Source organism: Oncorhynchus clarkii, unplaced genomic scaffold (assembly GCF_045791955.1).
Source record: "Oncorhynchus clarkii lewisi isolate Uvic-CL-2024 unplaced genomic scaffold, UVic_Ocla_1.0 unplaced_contig_3316_pilon_pilon, whole genome shotgun sequence".
Lineage (NCBI taxonomy): Eukaryota > Metazoa > Chordata > Actinopteri > Salmoniformes > Salmonidae > Oncorhynchus > Oncorhynchus clarkii.
Window position 1 is genome coordinate 26,397 of NW_027258617.1, and position 26,341 is coordinate 52,737.

At 43.4% G+C, this 26,341-nt stretch overlaps 1 protein-coding gene across 1 annotated transcript; it reads left to right on the forward strand.

Moving 5' to 3' along the window:
• Positions 1-399: 399 nt before the first annotated feature.
• On the forward strand, positions 400-24,566 carry LOC139397645 (tandem C2 domains nuclear protein-like). Its single transcript, XM_071144202.1, has 12 exons — positions 400-486; positions 762-833; positions 1,240-1,437; positions 1,812-1,958; positions 3,771-3,847; positions 6,164-6,245; positions 8,589-8,689; positions 10,155-10,271; positions 11,576-11,767; positions 23,560-23,665; positions 24,074-24,270; positions 24,456-24,566. The coding sequence occupies exons 2-12, from the start codon at positions 764-766 to the stop codon at positions 24,564-24,566; spliced, it is 1,398 nt and encodes a 465-aa protein (XP_071000303.1). The 5' UTR covers positions 400-486; positions 762-763.
• Positions 24,567-26,341: the final 1,775 nt, after the last annotated feature.

The window sequence follows — 26,341 nt, forward strand, 5'->3', positions numbered from 1 at the left end:
TGAATAGACTATAACATGGAGATCACATGAATAGACTATAACGTGGAGATCACATGAATAGACTATAACATGGAGATCACATGAATAGACTATAACATGGAGATCACATGAATAGACTATAACATGGAGATCACATGAATAGACTATAACGTGGAGATCACATGAACAGACTATACCATTCTTTATCTTTATTAAGGAAGCAATTGAGACTCCTGCATGTTTATTATTAATTTTGTTTTTGGAGAAGGAAGCTTGTTAATCTTGAGAACGTCTCGTTGAAGGGCATTAGCGGAGAGAGAGGAAGCATGTCAACAGAACCAACCAGCCTTAAACTCGACGGGCACTAGGACCTAAAACGTGTCTGTGGTTCCAGTGGAAGTTAAGGACGAGGACAGTTTGGGAGAATACCCACTATTCCAGCTGTTCTATAGAGAAGTACTGAAAGAAGTTGTGCGTCTTCCCGGGGCGGGAATATCTGCTTAGCAGGTTTTCATACATTTGTTTTAGTTTGGCTAATGTGGTTATTGTGAGATGATAATAATTGCTGAAATGTCTAGGAATCGTTTCTACCTATGTATCTCTTCTCATCAGAAGATATAGCTGACTCCTGTCAATTTATTTCTTGACCTATTCTGTCGTCAGAAAGATAAATCGCAGTCAGTTATTTGAATGTAAATTCTCAGAAACTTTCAAGCGGTATTACAGTTGGCTTCGTGCTGCTGTTTATTCTGTTGTGTACTCTGATTACGACTCTGTTACAGGCATGGCAATGGAATGCATCAAGAACTGTTGCAAGACCTTCCTAGGCAAGGACGCCGAGATAGAACAGCAAGGTAGTAAATTGTTAATTTTATACATATAAAAAATAAATAAATAGCCTATTGGATTACTATCAAATGTTTATTAAAGAAAATACATTGATTAGCCTCTATCCTTTGTGTTATTTTTTATCTCTTTTTAATGTAGTACCATATAGTCTACAGCCGGATTTATTTTACCAGGCAAGTCGATTAAGAACAAATTCTTATTTATAACGACGGCCTGTCGTTCTGCCTGTTCAGAACGACAGATTTGTACCTTGTCAGCTGGGGGATTCAAACTTGCAACCTTTCAGTTACTAGTCCAACGCTCTCACCACTAGGCTACCCTGCCGCCCCGTCCATAAAATGTGATGGATGTCTACTACTTAGTAAACTGAAGTCCCTCTGAGGAAAAATAATGGTTTATTCTACTTTGTAGTGATTACAATGAAGATGCCCCCTGCCAGAGCTATCTCAGGTGGCCCCAGGAAGGGTGTAGGGGTATCAGAGGACTATCTCCTCTCTAAACTCCCCTTGGATGGAAAAGAGATCCCCTTTGTCCTCCCCACGTTCAAACCTTCCTACATCCAACCACGAGGATCACGTTACCTCGGCTACCAGACACCAGGGCTACACAGTATGTATCAAGTCAATCAATCAGTGTCTTTACTGTCACAAATGTGGACATTTTTTACAACCACCATTGTCTGGGCTTTTCTCAGAGTGAAAATGTATATCAATTAATGTTTTATTGCTAATATCATAATGTACATACTGTATTGACAATGGCAATATGTTCAAACAGTGGCAATAGTCTCTCTGTGTGTACCCCTGGTTTAGGTGATGTGTTATGTAACTTCTGACCTGTGACCTCTAACCTCTATGTATCCCAGGTTTAGGGAATGTGTTAGGTAACCTCTGACCTGTGACCTCTAACCTCTGTGTATCCCAGGTTTAGGGAATGTGTTATGTAACTTCTGACCTGTGACCTCTAACCTCTATGTACCCCAGGTTCAGCCAGGAGCACCTATGCAGAGAGGAAGGCGGAGCTGTCAGGGGCCAGACACATAGTCTATAACCCCGACTCCTCCCCCAACATGTCTCCCGGAACAACACGACACAGCAATCTGAAAAAGAGTCCCCGGGGCTCAGAATCAGGTGTGTACTGTAATATCACCCCTGACCCCTAACCCTGTACTGTAATATCACCCTGACCCCTAACCCTGTACTGTAATATCACCCTGACCCCTAACCCTGTACTGTAATATCACCCTGACCCCTGACCCTGTTCTGTAATATCACCCCTGACCCCTAACCCTGTACTGTAATATCACCCTGACCCCTAACCCTGTACTGTAATATCACCCTGACCCTGTACTGTAATATCACCCTGACCCCTAACCCTGTACTGTAATATCACCCTGACCCCTGACCCTGTACTGTAATATCACCCTGACCCTGTACTGTAATATCACCCTGACCCCTAACCCTGTTCTGTAATATTACCCTGACCCCTAACCCTGTACTGTAATATCACCCTGACCCCTAACCCTGTACTGTAATATCACCCTGACCCCTAACCCTGTACTGTAATATCACTCCTGACCCCTAGTGTACTGTAATATCACCCCTGACCCCTAGTGTACTGTAATTTCACCCCTGACCCCTAGTGTACTGTAATATCACCCCTGACCCCTAGTGTACTGTAATTTCACCCCTGACCCCTAGTGTACTGTAATTTCACCCCTGACCCCTAGTGTACTGTAATATCACCCCTGACCCCTAGTGTACTGTAATTTCACCCCTGACCCCTAGTGTACTGTGATTTCACCCCTGACCCCTAGTGTACTGTAATTTCACCCCTGACCCCTAGTGTACTGTAATTTCACCCCTGACCCCTAGTGTACTGTGATTTCACCCCTGAGCCCTAATGTACTGTATTTCACCCCTGACCCCTAGTGTACTGTAATATCACCCCTGACCCCTAGTGTACTGTAATATCACCCCTGACCCCTAGTGTACTGTAATATCACCCCTGACCCCTAGTGTACTGTAATATCACCCCTGACCCCTAGTGTACTGTAATTTCACCCCTGACCCCTAGTGTACTGTAATATCACCCCTGACCCCTAGTGTACTGTATTTCACCCCTGACCCCTAGTGTACTGTAATATCACCCCTGACCCCTAGTGTACTGTAATATCACCCCTGACCCCTAGTGTACTGTAATTTCACCCCTGACCCCTAGTGTACTGTAATTTCACCACTGACCCCTAGTGTACTGTAATATCACCCCTGACCCCTAGTGTACTGTATTTCACCCCTGACCCCTAGTGTACTGTAATATCACCCCTGACCCCTAGTGTACTGTATTTCACCCCTGACCCCTAGTGTACTGTAATATCACCCCTGACCCCTAGTGTACTGTAATATCACCCCTGACCCCTAGTGTACTGCAATATCACCCCTGACCCCTAGTGTACTGTAATATCACCCCTGACCCCTAGTGTACTGTAATATCACCCCTGACCCCTAGTGTACTGTAATATCACCCCTGACCCCTAGTGTACTGTAATATCACCCCTGACCCCTAGTGTACTGTAATATCACCCCTGACCCCTAGTGTACTGTAATATCACCCCTGACCCCTAGTGTACTGTAATATCACCCCTGACCCCTAGTGTACTGTAATATCACCCCTGACCCCTAGTGTACTGTAATATCACCCCTGACCCCTAGTCTACTGTAATATCACGGATAAGAAAAGTAATACCAGCTCATATTGGTTTATGTGTGAGGAGAGACCAGGACCTGTGGATCAGGTGTGTACTGTAAAATCATAAAGAGAAAATAATCCCATCATCATATTGCAAATTACTGAGATTTTCCTGTGTCTTAGTAACTATTTGCTTAGCTTTCACATTTGGAGAAAATGTATCTTAGCGTTAATACGGTTTGTTTGGCTTTCAGGTGGGAATGTGACGACTGGGAATCTGAGCAAATCCCTGTTTGACTTGTCCAACTCCAACCCTCCCAGCCACATACAGGTGAGTGAGGATGTTTATGCAATAACCAAACCACCTGTATTGTTTACCTCTGACACATTCAGTGTGATGCCTCCTCCGTAAGCCAAAGCCTAAATCCACCTATGAGCTGCCATATCTTTGTGTTCCCCCCCCGCTCGGCCACATTCATGGTTTCCATCGACCGTCACTCACCTCTCGGCCTCTGAAAGACGGCGCAAAGCTCTGTTGATTGTGTTGAATGGAGTGGTAATCAATCACAATAATATGTAAGGTTTGGTTAGGGCTGGTCTGGGTGGGGTCCTCTTGGCTGTATTAGTAATATGAGGTGTATTGTATTGTACCGTAATCGCCAGTCATCAACAACACCGTTGGTTACCGGGTATATATATTGTGTGTATTTGTTATGAATACTTTTGGTCTCATGTCTCGCCCCCCCCCCCCCCCCCCCCCCCCCAAAAAAAAAAAAAACACGATTAACATTACAATCTATCGTACATTACAATCTATCGTACATTACAATCTATCGTACAGAACCTCGTGATAAATAACGTGATAAACTTCAGTTTGACTACGTGTTTCACAGCGTACTGATATTAGGCTTGCATCCTAAATTGCTCCCTATTCCCTACGTAGTGACCTATGGGCCCTGGACAAACAGTAGTTCACTATAAAGGACATAGGGAGTCATTTAGAACACATCCTGTACCTGGTGGAACCTGGGCCAGAACTTTGTGATTGGATGCTTAGTGTGTTGTATTGTTAGTTGCTCTCATGCCTTATCGGGGAAGTCTAGCTGTTGAGCTGATGCTGTGTAGTGTAATATGGGGGAAGTCTAGCTGTTGCTGTGTAGTGTATTATGTAGTGTATTATGTAGTGTAATATGTAGTGTAATATGTAGTGTATTATGTATTATGTAGTGTATTATGTAGTGTATTATGTAGTGTATTATGTAGTGTATTATGTATTATGTAGTGTAATATGTAGTGTATTATGTATTATGTAGTGTATTATGTAGTGTATTATGTATTATGTAGTGTATTATGTAGTGTATTATGTAGTGTATTATGTAGTGTATTATGTTTTGTGTAGTGTATTATGTAGTGTAATATGTAGTGTATTATGTATTATGTAGTGTATTATGTAGTGTATTATGTATTATGTAGTGTATTATGTAGTGTATTATGTAGTGTATTATGTATTATGTAGTGTAATATGTAGTGTATTATGTAGTGTATTATGTATTATGTAGTGTATTATGTAGTGTATTATGTATTATGTAGTGTATTATGTAGTGTATTATGTAGTGTATTATGTAGTGTAATATGTAGTGTAATATGTAGTGTATTATGTAGTGTATTATGTAGTGTATTATGTTTTGTGTAGTGTATTATGTAGTGTATTATGTATTATGTAGTGTATTATGTAGTTTATTATGTAGTGTATTATGTATTATGTAGTGTATTATGTAGTGTAATATGCAGTGTATTATGTAGTGTAATATGTAGTGTAATATGTAGTGTAATATGTAGTGTAATATGTAGTGTAATATGTAGTGTAATATGTAGTGTATTATGTATTATGTAGTGTATTATGTAGTGTATTATGTAGTGTATTATGTATTATGTAGTGTATTATGTAGTGTATTATGTAGTGTAATATGTAGTGTATTATGTAGTGTAATATGTAGTGTAATATGTAGTGTAATATGTAGTGTATTATGTAGTGTAATATGTAGTGTATTATGTATTATGTAGTGTATTATGTAGTGTATTATGTAGTGTATTGTGTAGTGTATTATGTATTATGTAGTGTATTATGTAGTGTATTATGTAGTGTAATATGTAGTGTATTATGTAGTGTAATATGTAGTGTATTATGTAGTGTATTATGTAGTGTAATATGTAGTGTATTATGTATTATGTAGTGTAATATGTAGTGTAATATGTAGTGTATTATGTAGTGTAATATGTATTGTATTATGTAGTGTATTATGTAGTGTATTATGTAGTGTATTATGTAGTGTAATATGTAGTGTAATATGTAGTGTATTATGTAGTGTATTATGTAGTGTATTATGTAGTGTATTATGTAGTGTAATATGTAGTGTATTATGTAGTGTAATATGTAGTGTATTCATGCAGAGATAATAATACTCAGTCTGTTTGAACATCCTGTTCATGTCCTGTTGATTTCATGTTTTAATGTCACGCAAGGTTGTCTCTGTGTTTATTATGACAGTGTGTCCAGGGCCTAACACGTGTGTGTGTGTGTGTGTGTGTGTGTGTGTGTGTGTGTGTGTGTGTGTGTGTGTGTGTGTGTGTGTGTGTCCCATTGTAGCGTTACGACAGTGTGTCCAGTGTCCAGAGCAGCAGTGCATCGTCCTCCCAGAGGGACTCCCTGGAGAACAGCCGTAGCCTTGGTAACCATTACACACACACACACACACACACACCCCAGTCGTAGCCTTGGTAACCAATATAAAGGAAACCCTAAACCCTGACAACAGAACAAAGACAACAATCCACTTCCTAACAGACTTTGTCAGAATTATTATTTTTTATTTAGGAGGAAAATAGAACACACACACAATGCACGCACACACACACACACACACACACACACACACACACACACACACACACACACACACACACACACACACACACACACACACACACACACACACACACACACACACACACACACACACATGTACATCAAGAATTTCACAATGCACAAATGCAGATGGATTTGTTCATGTTTGTTCATTGATCTGACATGTCTCTGTTGGTGTTTTCCATTGATCTGACATGTCTCTGTTGGTGTTTTCCATTGATCTGACATGTCTCTGTTGGTGTTTTCCATTGATCTGTCACATGATCTGACATGTTGGTGTTTTCCATTGATCTGACATGATCTGACATGTCTCTGTTGGTGTTTTCCATTGATCTGACATGTCTCTCTGTTGGTGTTTTCCATTGATCTGACATGTCTCTGTTGGTGTTTTCCATTGATCTGACATGTCTCTGTTGGTGTTTTCCATTGATCTGACATGTCTCTGTTGGTGTTTTCCATTGATCTGACATGTCTCTCTGTTGGTGTTTTCCATTGATCATTGATCTGACATGTCTCTGTTGGTGTTTTCCATTGATCTGACATGTCTCTGTTGGTGTTTTCCATTGATCTGCCATGTCTCTGTTGGTGTTTTCCATTGATCTGCCATGTCTCTGTTGGTGTTTTCCATTGATCTGACATGTCTCTGTTGGTGTTTTCCATTGATCTGACATGTCTCATGTCTGTTGGTGTTTTCCATTGATCTGACATGTCTCTCTGTTGGTGTTTTCCATTGATCTGACATGTCTCTGTTGGTGTTTTCCATTGATCTGACATGTCTCTCTGTTGGTGTTTTCCATTGATCTGACATGTCTCTCTGTTGGTGTTTTCCATTGATCTGACATGTCTCTGTTGGTGTTTTCCATTGATCTGACATGTCTCTGTTGGTGTTTTCCATTGATCTGACATGTCTCTGTTGGTGTTTTCCATTGATCTGACATGTCTCTGTTGGTGTTTTCCATTGATCTGACATGTCTCTGTTGGTGTTTTCCATTGATCTGACATGTCTCTGTTGGTGTTTTCCATTGATCTGACATGTCTCTGTTGGTGTTTTCCATTGATCTGACATGTCTCTGTTGGTGTTTTCCATTGATCTGACATGTCTCTCTGTTGGTGTTTTCCATTGATCTGACATGTCTCTGTTGGTGTTTTCCATTGATCTGACATGTCTCTGTTGGTGTTTTCCATTGATCTGACATGTCTCTCTGTTGGTGTTTTCCATTGATCTGACATGTCTCTCTGTTGGTGTTTTCCATTGATCTGACATGTCTCTCTGTTGGTGTTTTCCATTGATCTGACATGTCTCTCTGTTGGTGTTTTCCATTGATCTGACATGTCTCTCTGTTGGTGTTTTCCATTGAGCCGACATGTCTCCCTGTTGGTGTTTTCCATTGATCTGACATGTCTCTCTGTTGGTGTTTTCCATTGAACCGACATGTCTCTCTGTTGGTGTTTTCCATTGATCTGACATGTCTCTCTGTTGGTGTTTTCCATTGAACCGACATGTCTCTCTGTTGGTGTTTTCCATTGATCTGACATGTCTCTCTGTTGGTGTTTTCCATTGATCTGACATGTCTCTGTTGGTGTTTTCCATTGATCTGACATGTCTCTGTTGGTGTTTTCCATTGATCTGACATGTCTCTGTTGGTGTTTTCCATTGATCTGACATGTCTCTGTTGGTGTTTTCCATTGATCTGACATGTCTCTGTTGGTGTTTTCCATTGATCTGACATGTCTCTCTGTTGGTGTTTTCCATTGATCTGACATGTCTCTGTTGGTGTTTTCCATTGATCTGACATGTCTCTGTTGGTGTTTTCCATTGATCTGACATGTCTCTCTGTTGGTGTTTGCCATTGATCTGACATGTCTCTCTGTTGGTGTTTTCCATTGATCTGACCAGTCTCTCTGTTGGTGTTTTCCATTGATCTGACATGTCTCTCTGTTGGTGTTTTCCATTGATCTGACATGTCTCTGTTGGTGTTTTCCATTGATCTGACATGTCTCTCTGTTGGTGTTTTCCATTTTGCTGACATGTCTCTGTTGGTGTTTTCCATTGATCTGACATGTCTCTCTGTTGGTGTTTTCCATTGAACCGACATGTCTCTCTGTTGTTTTTTTCCATTGAACCGACATGTGTCTGTCTTTGTAGAGTCCATCACGTTGTCTGGAGATGAGAGAGACTTGGGGAAGGTGTGTGTCCGGCTGAGTTACCAGGAGGCCCTGGAGCAGGTGTGGATCACGTTGGTACAGGTACGGTTATAGGCCGCGGGAGGAAGGGGCAGTCCCATGGGACTGAAGGGCCCATTGTACCTGCCTGCTAGGTGACTGAATGGAGCCTCTGTCTCAGATTGTTGGACCAGAAACTCCATCTCAATTTCTCCTCTCTCTCACAAGTCACTACTCTGTTAACTTCTGAGAAGTGTTTTACTGAGGTGAAATAATCACTACTTTGAGAGGTATTTTAGTGAAGAAAAATAATCACTGCTTTGAGAGGTATTTTAGTGAAGAAAAATAATCACTGCTTTGAGTTTATTTTTCAAATGTAAAGTAGATTAACAACCACTTCCGTTCCGATCACAAATTAGAAGGTCTGATCATATCACAAAATACGATCACAACGTAGATACACTAACAAATAAATTACTTCCACCCAAAAAACAAGAGAATTCCTGAGACACTTGGTTAGATGTGTCTGTATAATAAATACACTATGATACCTACTGTAGTCAGATCTCTAACTCTGTAGCCGGGCCTCTACCTCTGTAGCCGGGCCTCTACCTCTGTAGTCAGACCTCTACCTCTGTAGCCGGGCCTCTAACTCTGTAGTCAGACCTCTAACTCTGTAGCCGGACCTCTAACTCTGTAGCCGGACCTCTAACTCTGTAGCCGGACCGCTAACGCTGTAGCCGGACCTCTAACTCTGTAGCCAGGCCTCTAACTCTGAAGTCAGACCTCTAACTTTGTAGTCGGGCTTCTACCTCTGTAGCCGGGCCTCTACCTCTGTAGCCGGGCCTCTACCTCTGTAGCCGGGCCTCTACCTCTGTAGCCGGGCCTCTAACTCTGTAGCCGGGCCTCTAACTCTGTAGACGGGCCTCTAATTCTGTAGTCAGACCGCTAACGCTGTAGCCAGACCTCTAACGCTGTAGCCGGACCTCTAACTCTGTAGCCAGGCCTCTAACTATGTAGTCAGACCTCTGTAGCCGGGCCTCTAACTCTGTAGTCAGACCTCTAACTCTGTAGACTGACCTCATCTCATATGCATACGTATATACTGTACTCTATATCATCGACTGTATCCTTATGTAATACATGTATCACTAGCCACTTTAAACTATGCCACTTTGTTTACATACTCACATACTTACATATCTCATTTGTACATACTGTACTCGATACCATCTACTGTATCTTGCCTATGCTGCTCTGTACCATCACTCATTCATATATCCTTATGTACATATTCTTTATCCCCTTACACTGTGTACAAGACAGTAGTTTTGGAATTGTTAGTTAGATTACTTGTTATTACTGCATTGTCGGAACTAGAAGCACAAGCATTTCGCTACACTCGCATTAACATCTGCTAACCATGTGTATGTGACAAATACAATTTGATTTGATTTGATTCTAACTCTGTAGACTGACCTCTAACTCTGTAGCCGGGCCTCTAACTCTGTAGCCAGACCTCTAAGTCTTATTTCTCTCCTTCTCTCAGTGTAAGGATGTGTCCCTCGCTCAGAACAGCAGTGAGCAGCAGCAGATGAGCTTTAAAGGCATCATCACTATGAGCAAACCAGTACAGTTCAAGAGCTCCGTCAAGGAAGGATCTCCGGTAAGTTATTTAACATCTGTCTAGATGTCTGTCTGGGAGAAAGTAAAAGTTATTCTCTCTGGCAACTAACGTTCTTCCATCCTCTCCCCTGGGCATTACATAGGCTAACCTGGTCATGTATCCACAAAGCGTCTCTGAGTAGGAGTGCTGGTCTAGAATCAGTTTGGCCTTTTAGATCAGAATGAATAAGACTATATGGACAGATCCTAGACATAATTAATAAGACTATATGAACAGATCCTAGATCAGAATGAATAAGACTACATGGACAGATCCTAGATCAGAATGAATAAGATCATATGGACAAGAATAAGATTGAATAAATGAATAAGATTATATGGACAGATCCTAGATCAGAATGAATAAGACTATATGGACAGATCCTAGATCAGAATGAATGAATAAGATTATATGGACAGATCCTAGATCAGCACTCATTCTCTAAGATGCTTTGTGGATACGGGCCCAGATGTTTTTATTTATTTTACCTTTATATAGTCAGTTAAGAACCTTTATATAGTCAGTTAAGAACACATTTTCAATGACGGCCTAGGAACAGTGTTCAGGGGCAGAACGAGAGCTCAGGGATTTGAACTTGCAACCTTTCGGTTACTAGTCCAACTCTCTAGCCAATAGGCTACCCTGCCACCCCAAAACCAAGGAAAATAGATATAGATATAGATAGCTAGATAGATAGATAGATAGGTAGAGAGAGAGAGAGAGACAGAGAGATCTCCTCTGAGCTCCACGTCACTGGCTTTTAGTTCTCACTGGTAGTTTAGCCTCTTATTGAGCGCAGTGTTTCTGTTGCTGAGCTGTTGCAGGCCTGAAGAGTCAATGGCTGGAAATTAAGTGAGAACAGGATTCCTCCATTTGCACTGTTGATGCTTTTTGCTCCACTTGGTTCTACGAGTAAGTGAAGAAATAATGTGATCCTCTCTGATAACATACTACCAGGTACTAGTCAGAGTGGAGTACTGTCCTAATCTACCAGGTACTAGTCAGAGTGGAGCACCGTCCTAATCTACCAGGTACTAGTCAGAGTGGAGCACCGTCCTAATCTACCAGGTACTAGTCAGAGTGGAGTACCATCCTAATCTACCAGGTACTAGTCAGAGTGGAGTACCGTCCTAATCTACCAGGTACTAGTCAGAGTGGAGTACCGTCCTAATCTACCAGGTACTAGTCAGAGTGGAGTACCATCCTAATCTTACTAGTCAGAGTGGAGTACCATCCTAATCCTATCTCCCTCCCTCCCTCCCTCCCTCCCTCCCTCCCTCCCTCCCTCCCTCCCTCCCTCCCAGGACACAGTCTTCATGGAGACCTTTGTGTTTACGTTGCGGCTGCAGCAGCTGCGTTGCAGTGCTCTGGTATTCCGGCTGCAGACCCACCACCCCAGGAAGAGAACGGTGGCAGAGTGTGTCCTCTCCCTCAGACAGCTGGGCCCTGAGGAGACACAGCACTGGATGGAGCTCAGCCCCCTTTCCAAGACCACTGTGAGTATAGAGTTGTACAGCATAGAAAGGATGACTAGAAAATCTATTCCAACTCAGTGGCCTTGTGGTTTTGAGTGTCCGGCCTGAGATTGGAACTTTGTGGATTTTGATCAACCGACCGAGTCACACCGAAGCGTGTAAAAATGAGTCAGGGAGGTGACCAAGAACCCGATAGTCAAACTGAGCATTTGGGGAAGAAGGGCCTTGGTCTGGAAGGTGACCAAGAACCCGATAGTCACTCTGACAGAGCTCCAGAGTTCCTTTGTGGAGATGGGAGAACCTTCCAGAAGGACAAAAATATTTGCAGAACTCCACCAAGTACTTTGCTTCTTGAGTCATCTCTCTCCACTCTTTCCACACAGACCTAGCCACGCCCCCTGTCACTCAAGGAGCAGCATTTGATGTTCCTCAACCACGAGACACTTGTGTTCAGTCTACATGGTCAATGCAGCACATGGAACAATGTTGACGACAACAATGCTGTTTTCACTTTGCTTCTTAATATAAATCCACTAGCGTTCTATAATTACAATATTAGTTTGTGTTTCTTACATCAGCAAACAGCTAGTTTGCCTTTTCTTAGCATGTTGCCCTAAGTAGATGTACTAACCGACTTGCCAACGCTATAGTTTGTTAACAAGAAATTTGTGGAGTGGTTGAAAAACGAGTTTTAATGACTCCAACCTTTTTTTATTTTTTGACAACTTTTACTTCTCTACATACCTAAAGAAAATACTGTACTTTTTACTCCATACATTTTCCCTGAACCCTAAAAATATTAATTACATTTTGAATGCTTAGCAGGACAGGAAAATGGTCTAATTCACACACTTATATCCCTACTGCCTCTGATCTGGCAGACTCACCAAAACACAAATGCTTTGTTTGTAAATTATGTCTGAGCGTTGGAGTGTGCCCCTGGCTATCTGTAAATGATGTCTGAGTGTTGGAGTGTTCCCCTGGCTATCTGTAAATTATGTCTGAGTGTTGGAGTGTGCCCCTGGCTATCTGTAAATTATGTCTGAGCGTTGGAGTGTGCCCCTGGCTATCTGTAAATTATGTCTGAGTGTTGGAGTGTGCCCCTGGCTATCTGTAAATTATGTCTGAGCATTGGAGTGTTCCCCTGGCTATCTGTAAATTATGTCTGAGTGTTGGAGTGTGCCCCTGGCTATCTGTAAATTATGTCTGAGCGTTGGAGTGTGCCCCTGGCTATCTGTAAATTATGTCTGAGTGTTGGAGTGTGCCCCTGGCTATCTGTAAATTATGTCTGAGCATTGGAGTGTGCCCCTGGCTATCTGTAAATTATGTCTGAGCGTTGGAGTGTTCCCCTGGCTATCTGTAAATTATGTCTGAGCGTTGGAGTGTGCCCCTGGCTATCTGTAAATGATGTCTGAGTGTTGGAGTGTTCTCCTGGCTATCTGTAAATTATGTCTGAGCGTTGGAGTGTTCCCCTGGCTATCTGTAAATTATGTCTGAGCGTTGGAGTGTTCCCCTGGCTATCTGTAAATTATGTCTGAGCGTTGGAGTGTGCCCCTGGCTATCTGTAAATTATGTCTGAGCATTGGAGTGTGCCCCTGGCTATCTGTAAATGATGTCTGAGTGTTGGAGTGTTCCCCTGGCTATCTGTAAATTATGTCTGAGCGTTGGAGTGTTCCCCTGGCTATCTGTAAATTATGTCTGAGCGTTGGAGTGTGCCCCTGGCTATCTGTAAATGATGTCTGAGCGTTGGAGTGTTCCCCTGGCTATCTGTAAATTATGTCTGAGCGTTGGAGTGTTCCCCTGGCTATCCGTAAATTATGTCTGAGCGTTGGAGTGTGCCCCTGGCTATCTGTAAATTATGTCTGAGCGTTGGAGTGTTCCCCTGGCTATCTGTAAATTATGTCTGAGCGTTGGAGTGTGCCCCTGGCTATCTGTAAATTATGTCTGAGCGTTGGAGTGTGCCCCTGGCTATCTGTAAATGATGTCTGAGTGTTGGAGTGTTCCCCTGGCTATCTGTAAATTATGTCTGAGCGTTGGAGTGTGCCCCTGGCAATCTGTAAATTATGTCTGAGCGTTGGAGTGTGCCCCTGGCTATCTGTAATGATGTCTGAGTGTTGGAGTGTGCCCCTGGCTATCTGTAATGATGTCTGAGTGTTGGAGTGTGCCCCTGGCTATCTGTAAATGATGTCTGAGCATTGGAGTGTGCCCCTGGCTATCTGTAATGATGTCTGAGTGTTGGAGTGTGCCCCTGGCTATCTGTAATGATGTCTGAGCGTTGGAGTGTTCCCCTGGCTATCTGTAAATGATGTCTGAGTGTTGGAGTGTGCCCCTGGCTATCTGTAAATGATGTCTGAGTGTTGGAGTGTGGCCCCTGGCTATTTGTAAATTATGTCTGAGTGTTGGAGTGTGCCCCTGGCTATCTGTAAATTATGTCTGAGCGTTGGAGTGTTCCCCTGGCTATCTGTAAATGATGTCTGAGTGTTGGAGTGTGCCCCTGGCTATCTGTAAATGATGTCTGAGTGTTGGAGTGTGCCCCTGGCTATCTGTAAATGATGTCTGAGCGTTGGAGTGTTCCCCTGGCTATCTGTAAATGATGTCTGAGTGTTGGAGTGTTCCCCTGGCTATCTGTAAATGATATCTGAGTGTTGTAGAGTGCCCCTGGCTATCTGTAAATGATGTCTGAGTGTTGGAGTGTCCCCCTGGCTATCTGTAAATGATGTCTGAGTGTTGGAGTGTTCCCCTGGCTATCTGTAAATTATGTCTGAGTGTTGGAGTGTGCCCCTGGCTATCTGTAAATGATGTCTGAGTGTTGGAGTGTGCCCCTGGCTATCTGTAAATTATGTCTGAGCGTTGGAGTGTTCCCCTGGCTATCTGTAAATGATGTCTGAGTGTTGGAGTGTTCCCCTGGCTATCTGTAAATGATAGCTGAGTGTTGTAGAGTGCCCCTGGCTATCTGTAAATGATGTCTGAGTGTTGGAGTGTTCCCCTGGCTATCTGTAAATTATGTCTGAGTGTTGGAGTGTTCCCCTGGCTATCTGTAAATGATGTCTGAGTGTTGGAGTGTTCCCCTGGTTATCTGTAAATGATGTCTGAGCGTTGGAGTGTGCCCCTGGCTATCTGTAATGATGTCTGAGTGTTGGAGTGTGCCCCTGGCTATCTGTAATGATGTCTGAGTGTTGGAGTGTTCCCCTGGCTATCTGTAAATGATGTCTGAGTGTTGGAGTGTGCCCCTGGCTATCTGTAAATGATGTCTGAGTGTTGGAGTGTGGCCCCTGGCTATTTGTAAATGATGTCTGAGTGTTGGAGTGTTCCCCTGGCTATCTGTAAATGATGTCTGAGTGTTGGAGTGTGCCCCTGGCTATCTGTAAATTATGTCTGAGCATTGGAGTGTTCCCCTGGCTATCTGTAAATGATGTCTGAGTGTTGGAGTGTGCCCCTGGCTATCTGTAAATGATGTCTGAGCGTTGGAGTGTTCCCCTGGCTATCTGTAAATGATGTCTGAGTGTTGGAGTGTGCCCCTGGCTATCTGTAAATGATGTCTGAGTGTTGGAGTGTGCCCCTGGCTATCTGTAAATGATGTCTGAGCATTGGAGTGTTCCCCTGGCTATCTGTAAATGATGTCTGAGTGTTGGAGTGTGCCCCTGGCTATGTGTAAATGATGTCTGAGTGTTGGAGTGTGCCCCTGGCTATCTGTAAATTATGTCTGAGCGTTGGAGTGTTCCCCTGGCTATCTGTAAATTATGTCTGAGTGTTGGAGTGTTCCCCTGGCTATCTGTAAATTATGTCTGAGCGTTGGAGTGTTCCCCTGGCTATCTGTAAATTATGTCTGAGTGTTGGAGTGTGCCCCTGGCTATCTGTAAATTATGTCTGAGTGTTGGAGTGTTCCCCTGGCTATCTGTAAATTGAAAAACAAAAAACAAAATGGTGCCATCTGGTTTGCTTCATATAAGGAGTTTGAAATTATTTATACTTTTACTTTTGATTCTTAAGTATATTTTATAAATTACATTTACTTTTGATGCTTAAGTAAATTTAAAACCAAATAATTTTAGACTTTTATTCAAGTAGTATTTTACTGGGTGACTTTCACTTTTCCTCAAGTCATTTTCTATTAACATATCTTTACTTTTACTTTCCCCCGCTGTAATTGAGTGCAGAAAATGCAGAAATTATAAAAGTGCTGAAATTTATTTTGGTTGAAGTTGAATTGAACAGTATAAACCAATCAGAATGGAGAAAGACTCACTGAAATCACTTAGAATATACAGTTGAAGTCTGAAGTTTACATACAACTTAGGTTGGAGTCATTAAAACCTTTTCAACCACTCCATAAGTTTCTTGTTAACAAACTATAGTTTTGGAAGTCGGTTAGGACATCTACCTCGTGCATGACATAAGTAATTTTTCCAACAATTGTATACAGACAGATTATTTCACTTATCATTCACTGTATCACAATTCCAACAGCTTGGAAAATTCCAGAAAATAATGTCATGGCTTTAGAAGCTTCTGATAGGCTAATTGACATCATTTGAGTCAATGTGTACACCTGTGGATGTATTTCAATTCCTGCTCAGCGAGGAAGAAGCCACTGCTCCAAAACCGCCATAAAAAAGCCAGGCTACAGTTTGCAATTGCACATGGGGACAAAGATCGTACTTTTTGGAGAAATGTTCTCTGGTCTGATGAAACAAAAACAGAACTGTTTGGCCATAATGACCATCGTTATGTTTGGAGGAAAAAGGGGGAGCTTGCAAGCCGAAGAACACCATCCCAACCGTGAAGCACGGGGGTGGAGGCATCATGTTGTGGGGGTGCTTTGCTGCAGGAGGGACTGGTGCACTTCACAAAATAGATGGCATCATGAGGAAGGAAAATGATGTGGATATGTTGAAGCAACATCTCAAGACATCAGTCAGGAAGGTAAAGCTTGGTCACAAATGGGTCTTCCAAATGGACAATGACCCCAAGCATACTTCCAAAGTTGTGGCAAAATGTCTTAAGGACAACAAAGTCAAGATATTGGAGTGGCCACCACAAAGCCCTGTCCTCAATCCAATAGAACATGTGTGGGCAGAACTGAAAAAGCGTGTGCGAGCAAGGAGGCCTACAAACCTGACTCAGTTACACCAGCTCTGTCAGGAGGAATGGGCCAAAATTCCCCCAATTTATTGTGGGAAGCTTGTGGAAGGCCACCCGAAACGTTTGACCCAACCCAATTTAAAGGCCAAATACTAATTGAGTGTATGTAAACTTCTGACCCACTGGGAATGTGATGAAAGAAATAAAAGCTGAAATAAATCATTCTCTCTACTATTATTCTGACATTTCACATTCTTAAAATAAAGTGGCGATCCTAACTGACCTAAGACAGGGAATTTTTACTCAGATTAAAATGTCAGGAATTGTGTAAAACTGAGTTTAAATGTATTTGGCTAAGGTGTATGTAAACTTCCGACTTCAACTGTATGTGTTGCCACCCTAGGATCGCTCACTACTCATAAAGCACACTGGGGTCACTCCCTACTCATAAAAGCAAAAGGTAGAACTTTTATTATTGAAAAACTAAAAATACCGTCATACTGTCCGTGATATCATATTTTGGCCATATCGCCCAGCCCTACTTCCAGCAGCACAACGACCCTAAGCACACAGTCAAGACAACGCAGGAGTTGCTTCGGGAAAAGTCTCTGAATGTCCTTGAGTGGCCCAGCCAGAGCCCGGACTTGAACCCGATCAAACATCTCTGGAGAGACCTGAAAATAGCTGTGCAGCGACGCTCCTCATCCAACCTGACAGAGCTTGAGGTGTTCTGCAGAGAAGAATGGGAGAAACTCCCCAAAAACTCCCCAAAGTTGCTTCAACAAAGTACTGAGTAAAGGGTCTGAATACCTATGTAAATGTGATATTTCATTTATTCATTATTTATATATAAATTTGCAAACATTTCTAAAAACCTGTTTTTGCTTTGTCATTATGAGGCATTGTGATGTCATTATGGGGTATTGTGATGTCATTATGGGGTATTGTGATGTCATGATTGGGTATTGTGATGTCATTATGGGGTATTGTGTGTAGATTTACAAGGGGAAAAAAACAATTTAATCAATTTTAGAATAAACTGTCGTAAGAATATGTGGACAAAGTCAAGGGGTCTTAATACTTTCCCGAATGCACAGTTATATATTTAGTCCCTGTTTTCTATTCAGTGAATTTCATTAAGAAAAAAAGCCAAAGTTTTCACTCACGAACCTGCAGCCACTAGTTAGCTTGTCAGTGGAGTATCCCTCTAAACACCAACCATGTTCTCTGGGAGTGGTCCTCTGAACACCAACCTGTCCTCTGGGTGTATCCTTCTGAACACCAACCTGTCCTCTGGAAGTATCCCTCTAAACACCAGCCTGTCCTCTGGGAGTATCCCTCTAAACACCAACCTGTCGTCTGGGAGTATCCCTCTAAACACCAACCTGTCCTCTGGGAGTATCCCTCTAAACACCAACCTGTCATCTGGGAGTATCCCTCTAAACACCAACCTGTCCTCTGTGGAGTATCCCTCTAAACACCAACCTGTCCTCTGGGAGTATCCCTCTAAACACCAACCTGTTCACTGGGAGTATCCCTCTAAACACCAACCTGTCCTCTGGGAGTATCCCTCTAAACACCAGCCTGTCCTCTGGGAGTATCCCTCTAAACACCAACCTGTTCTCTGGGAGTATCCCTCTAAACACCAACCTGTCCTCTGGGAGTATCCCTCTAAACACCAACCTGTCCTCTGGGAGTATCCCTCTAAACACCAACCTGTTCACTGGGAGTATCGTCTTGGTCCCAGCTGCTGCTTTCATGATTCCTTTTACTGCCCAACTATGACGCACTGGCTTATTTGCAGTTTCTTAAGGCACCCAACCAAGCCCTTAGATAACACAGGCCTTAGACAGAGTCATACATAAGAGTCAAATAAATTACATCTAGGGTCAAAGGTCAAAATTTCAGGTAGTCAAGGTCAGGGTGTTGAGCTTCCCTTTAGTTGTATCCCTCTTTCTGAAATAGACTAACCTGTCCTATGAAGAGTGTGTATTTGAAACAGTGGATACAATACATGCATCTTTAGAAAAAAGCTTTTATGTAGGCTCATTATGTGGAGAGTTGTTGATGGGGGTTATAGACTCATTATGTGGAGAGTTGTTGATGGGGGTTATAGACTCATTATGTGGAGAGTTGTTGATGGGGGTTATAGACTCATTATGTGGAGAGTTGTTGACGGGGGTTATAGGCTCATTTATGTGGAGAGTTGTTGACCGGGGTTATAGGCTCATTATGTGGAGAGTTGTTGACGGGGGTTATAGACTCATTATGTGGAGAGTTGTTGACGGGGGTTATAGGCTCATTATGTGGAGAGTTGTTGATGGGGGTATAGACTCATTATGTGGAGAGTTGTTGACGGGGGTTATAGGCTCATTATGTGGAGAGTTGTTGATGGGGGTTATAGGCTCATTATGTGGAGAGTTGTTGACGGGGGTTATAGGCTCATTATGTGGAGAGTTGTTGACGGGAGTTATAGGCTCATTATGTGGAGAGTTGTTGACGGGAGTTATAGGCTCATTATGTGGAGAGTTGTTGATGGGGGTTATAGACTCATTATGTGGAGAGTTGTTGATGGGGGTTATAGACTCATTATGTGGAGAGTTGTTGACGGGGGTTATAGGCTCATTTATGTGGAGAGTTGTTGACCGGGGTTATAGGCTCATTATGTGGAGAGTTGTTGACGGGGGTTATAGACTCATTATGTGGAGAGTTGTTGACGGGGGTTATAGGCTCATTATGTGGAGAGTTGTTGATGGGGGTATAGACTCATTATGTGGAGAGTTGTTGACGGGGGTTATAGGCTCATTATGTGGAGAGTTGTTGACGGGAGTTATAGGCTCATTATGTGGAGAGTTGTTGATGGGGGTTATAGACTCATTATGTGGAGAGTTGTTGATGGGGGTTATAGACTCATTATGTGGAGAGTTGTTGACGGGGGTTATAGGCTCATTTATGTGGAGAGTTGTTGACCGGGGTTATAGGCTCATTATGTGGAGAGTTGTTGACGGGGGTTATAGACTCATTATGTGGAGAGTTGTTGACGGGGGTTATAGGCTCATTATGTGGAGAGTTGTTGATGGGGGTATAGACTCATTATGTGGAGAGTTGTTGACGGGGGTTATAGGCTCATTATGTGGAGAGTTGTTGATGGGGGTTATAGGCTCATTATGTGGAGAGTTGTTGACGGGGGTTATAGGCTCATTATGTGGAGAGTTGTTGACGGGAGTTATAGGCTCATTATGTGGAGAGTTGTTGACGGGAGTTATAGGCTCATTATGTGGAGAGTTGTTGACGGGGGTTATAGGCTCATTATGTGGAGAGTTGTTGACGGGGGTTATAGGCTCATTATGTGGAGAGTTGTTGACGGGGGTTATAGGCTCATTATGTGGAGAGTTGTTGACAGGGGTTATAGGCTCATTATGTGGAGAGTTGTTGACGGGGGTTATAGGCTCATTATGTGGAGAGTTGTTGACGAGGGTTATAGGCTCATTATGTGGAGAGTTGTTGACGGGGGTTATAGACTCATTGTGTGGAGAGTTGTTGACGGGGGTTACAGGCTCATTATGTGGAGAGTTGTTGACGGAGATCAGGTGATTTAGAAGCAATTGATGCAATAATATTCTTTAGAAATAGCCTTGTGTAATAATGGTTTTTAATGGACATTATAGGCATCTGAGGTACAGATGTAGGATCTTAATTTGAGCTGCATCTGGAAAATAATCATACGGCAACAGAAAATGTGGATTATAATTAATGGATATTTTTGAACGGGTTGATACCGTTTTCAAATCCGAACCTTCAAAGTGGAAATTACAAACTTCAGAAACCTTTTTAAACCTCAAATACACTACAAGTTTTACATGTCCTGCATTGCAGGGGAATTTTTGCCTGCAACAGGGTGATCAAATTACGATCCTACACCTGCATACACAGTCCAGGAAGTTTAAGAAAGGTTATGGACTGTACTTACCGTAACAGGAAACGTCCTTCTACATATTGTTGTTGTCAGACCTCAACATGTCCGCCTTGTGGCTGAAACGGGTCCTGCTCCGGCTGAAAAGCAGTGGCTGTCTGCTGAAAAGAGAAGCAGGGGACATGTGTCACTTGGTAATGGGAATGTCATTAAGAGCCAACTCTCTGATGCAGCATTGGATGCGTACCAAATGGCACCCTGTTCACTATTTTTTTTTTATATATGTACAAATATCCCAATGCCCCAGGGCAGTGATTGGGGACATTGCCCTGTGTAGGGTGCTGTCTTTCGGATGGGAATTGTTACGTCGCTACCTAGTCTGGCGTTACCTAGTCTGGCGTTACCATGCCTCCAAATCACGTTGTCGTCACGTCGCTACCTAGTCTGGCGTTACCATACCTCCAAATCACGTTGTTGTTACGTTGCTACCTAGTCTGCCGTTACCATACCTCCAAATCACGTTGTTGTCACGTCGCTACCAAGTCTGGCGTTACCATACCTCCAAATCACGTTGTTGTCACGTCGTTACCTAGTCTGGCGTTACCATACCTCCAAATCACGTAGTTGTCACGTCGCTACCTAGTCTGGCGTTACCATACCTCCAAATCACGTTGTTGTCACGTCGTTACCTAGTCTGGCGTTACCATACCTCCAAATCACGTTGTTGTCACGTCGTTACCTAGTCTGGCGTTACCATACCTCCAAATCACGTAGTTGTCACGTCGCTACCTAGTCTGGCGTTACCATACCTCCAAATCACGTAGTTGTCACGTCGCTACCTAGTCTGGCGTTACCATACCTCCAAATCACGTTGTTGTCACGTCGTTACCTAGTCTGGCGTTACCATACCTCCAAATCACGTTGTTGTCACGTCGTTACCTAGTCTGGCGTTACCATACCTCCAAATCACGTAGTTGTCACGTCGCTACCTAGTCTGGCGTTATCATACCTCCAAATCACGTTGTTGTCACGTCGCTACCTAGTCTGGCGTTACCATACCTCCAAATCACGTTGTTGTCACGTCGCTACCTAGTCTGGCGTTACCATACCTCCAAATCACGTTGTTGTCACGTCGTTACCTAGTCTGGCGTTACCATACCTCCAAATCACATAGTTGTCACGTCGTTACCTAGTCTGGCGTTACCATACCTCCAAATCACGTTGTTGTCACGTCGTTACCTAGTCTGGCGTTACCATACCTCCAAATCACGTAGTTGTCACGTCGTTACCTAGTCTGGCGTTACCATACCTCCAAATCACGTAGTTGTCACGTCGCTACCTAGTCTGGCGTTACCATACCTCCAAATCACGTTGTTGTCACGTCGTTACCTAGTCTGGCGTTACCATACCTCCAAATCACGTAGTTGTCACGTCGTTACCTAGTCTGGCGTTACCATACCTCCAAATCACGTAGTTGTCACGTCGCTACCTAGTCTGGCATTACCATACCTCCAAATCACGTTGTTGTCACGTCGTTACCTAGTCTGCCGTTACCATACCTCCAAATCACGTAGTTGTCACGTCGCTACCTAGTCTGGCGTTACCATACCTCCAAATCACGTTGTTGTCACGTCGCTACCTAGTCTGGCGTTACCATACCTCCAAATCACGTAGTTGTCACGTCGCTACCTAGTCTGGCGTTACCATACCTCCAAATCACGTTGTTGTCACGTCGCTACCTAGTCTGGCGTTACCATACCTCCAAATCACGTTGTTGTCACGTCGTTACCTAGTCTGGCGTTACCATACCTCCAAATCACGTAGTTGTCACGTCGCTACCTAGTCTGGCGTTACCATACCTCCAAATCACGTTGTCGTCACGTCGCTACCTAGTCTGGCGTTACCATACCTCCAAATCACGTTGTTGTCACGTCGCTACCTAGTCTGGCGTTACCATACCTCCAAATCACGTTGTTGTCACGTCGCTACCTAGTCTGGCGTTACCATACCTCCAAATCACGTTGTTGTCACGTCGTTACCTAGTCTGCCGTTACCATACCTCCAAATCACGTAGTTGTCACGTCGCTACCTAGTCTGGCGTTACCATACCTCCAAATCACGTTGTTGTCACGTCGCTACCTAGTCTGGCGTTACCATACCTCCAAATCACGTTGTTGTCACGTCGTTACCTAGTCTGGCGTTACCATACCTCCAAATCACGTAGTCGTCACGTCGTTACCTAGTCTGCCGTTACCATACCTCCAAATCACGTAGTCGTCACGTCGTTACCTAGTCTGCCGTTACCATACCTCCAAATCACGTAGTCGTCACGTCGTTACCTAGTCTGGCGTTACCATACCTCCAAATCACGTAGTCGTCACGTCGTTACCTAGTCTGGCGTTACCATACCTCCAAATCACGTTGTTGTCACGTCGCTACCTAGTCTGGCGTTACCATACCTTCAAATCACGTTGTTGTCACGTCGTTACCTAGTCTGGCGTTACCATACCTCCAAATCACGTAGTCGTCACGTCGCTACCTAGTCTGGCGTTACCATACCTCCAAATCACGTTGTTGTCACGTCGTTACCTAGTCTGGCGTTACCATACCTCCAAATCACGTTGTTGTCACGTCGTTACCTAGTCTGGCGTTACCATACCTCCAAATCACGTAGTTGTCACGCCGCATTAGCTACCTAACCAAGTACAGGCGTTTGGGATGGCACCAGTGTGTTTAGCAACATGAGGTTGTTGGTAGGAAATGTGTCCAGTCTCCAGTGTCTGAGGTTTTCCTCTTCATCCTGTCCGTCTTTCTCCAGGTGTGTCACGCTGAGCTGCACCTGGCCACCTGTTTCCAGCCTGTTAACGGACGCATCCAACTGCAGGTCCTCGCTGCCCAGAACCTCCCTGCTCCACTCAGGCAGGGTAGGTGTCTATTTCACCTGACCAGACATGGGTTCAAAATGTTATTTAATAAAAATAAAAATTAATGTAGCTGTGCTCGATGGAAAGTCCAACAAGTGCCAACCCTGGCCACAACCAGGCACTCCGGGCAGGCTACAGCAGCAAATACTGAATGTTTGAGAAATATATCTAATAGGATTTGAACCCAGGTCTGGATCTGACCACCTACATGTCCATTCAAGTACATCATTCTTCGAAAACATTTGAAATTATTTGAATGATGAATAGTCTTGAGTGGCCATCCTTACAAATCCCGTCTGGTACGTCAGAAGCCTTTATGCTTCCGAGGCTAACGAGTAACCATTTTGCTTGTGTGTGTTTGTGTGTGTGTGTGTGTGTGTGTCCCTTCCTTCCTCGTCTGTGAAACAGCGTTCTTTGTGAAGATAGAGATGCAGCTGTTGGGCAGGGTGGTGATGAAGAAGAAGACTCACGTCCTGAAGTCCTCCGGAGGTCAGCTGACCTGGACTGAGTCTTTCTACTTCCCCTTGACTCTGGACCAGAGCTTCCTGCTGTCAGTCAAACTGTACAGCCGCCGCTCTGTCAGACGAAAACACTTCCTCGGACAGGTGATAACGGCTTAACGTACTGAATCTGTTTGACTCTGTTGTTCCGTACGACGTTTCTTCTTATTGCCACTATCCACGCACACAAACGCTCTGCCTGTCTCGCTGGCACACACAACGGTAACCACGTGGAGTGTTTGCGTTTCGAAGATTAGGCCAGTTGCATAACAACGTACATTTTTCTGCAGGTTCACCTTGGCTTCGACAGCCCAACGCAGGAAGCAGCAGAGCAGTGGAGGGATAGCATGTCTCACCCCGAGAAGGTGGTGGCTGTATGGCACAGACTCAACGGGTCCTGAAACGCCTGTAGAAACTCACACGGCCTGTAGAAACTCACACAGCCTGTAGAAACTCACACAGCCTGTAGAAACTCACCACAGCCTGTAGAAACTCACACGGCCTGTAGAAACTCACCACAGCCTGTAGAAACTCACACAGCCTGTAGAAACTCACCACAGCCTGTAGAAACTCACACAGCTTGTAGAAACTCACATAGCCTATGTGTCCGACTTGGTTTGGTGAGAAACTCACCACAGCCTAGAAACTCACCACAGCCTATAGAAACTCACACAGCCTGTAGAAACTCACACAGCCTGTAGAAACTCACACAGCCTACATTCAAAATGGCACCCTATTTCAGGGGTTCTCAAAGTGGGGTCCACGGAGGTACTGACACGGAGTCTGCGGCTACATCTCAAAATATATATACAAAAAATATATTTAAAAATCGTATTAATATTACTAACAACAACAGGTTAAACACACATTTTCACATATGGATCTGTGGAATAAGTTTGTGGTGTGTAATACAATGTAATATTATTAACCTAAAATGTATGTTCTTAAAGGCCTAGTGCAGTCAAAAATGTGATTTTCCTATGTGTTATATATTAGAGGTTGGAATAATACTGTGAAATTGTGAAAACTATGATAATGCCCTTTTAGTGTAAGAGCTGTTTGATAAGACCTGAAATGTCATCCTGTTTTGGTGGGATGGACTTTTGGTCCGCCTGGAGACATCACCAGGCGGTAAATGAATGAATCAAATCAAATCCAACTTTATTTATCACATGCGCCGAAAACGACAGGTGTAGAGACCTTACCGTGAAACGCCCTTAACCAACAGTGCAGTTCAATAAAGAGTTCAGAAAATATTTAACAAGTAAACTAAAGTAAAAATCATTAAAAAGTAACACAATAAAATAACAATAACGAGACGATATACAGGGGGGTATCAGTACCGAGTTAATGTGCGGGGGTTACAGGTTAGTCAAGGTCATTTGTACATGTAGATAGGGGTGAAGTGACTATACACAGATAATAAACAGTGAGTTTAGTGGAGGGGGGTGTCAATGTAAATAGTCCAGGTAGACATTTGATTAATTGTTCAGCAGTCTTGGGGTGGGGGGTGGGGGTAGAAGCTGTTAAGGAGACTTTTGGTCCCAGACTTGGCGCTCCGGTACCGCTTGCCGTGCGGTAGCAGAGAGAACAGTCTGTGATTTGGGTGACTGGGGTAATCGCAGTTCTGATGACCAGAAGTTATTTTCGATCATAAGCAAAATAAGTTTAAAAAATAAGTTACAAACAACGCAAAAAAACGAACAAAATAGCACAGTTGGTTAGGAGCACGTAAAACGGCAGCCAATAAGAAAGAGAGTTTCAAATCTCTCTGCCAATAACAGCTTGTTTTCAGTTACCCCCCCCCCCCTACTCTGACCACTCCCACTCCTAGCAAAATTCTTGCTTTAGAAATGGCTCTTTGCTAAGAAGCTCTTTTTGTTTATTTTTGACCGTTTTATTTGAAACAATCACAGTAACGTACTTAATTGTTACCCAACAACAAAGCATCTCTCTGCCCCATGACAAAATGTGTAGAATTACAGAATACAAAATACAAAAACGGCTAAATTTTCTCGTGGCGGGCCTTTAATATGTTCCTCCCCAGGGCTCAGGACTTGGTTCGCCCCGGCCACAGTCATAGTAAAACTCCCTTGGGGCCGTACTTGGTGAACATAAGCAACCATTTAAATGTAAACAGTTTCATCCGGCGTATCAGCAAATTAAAATCGTTCAT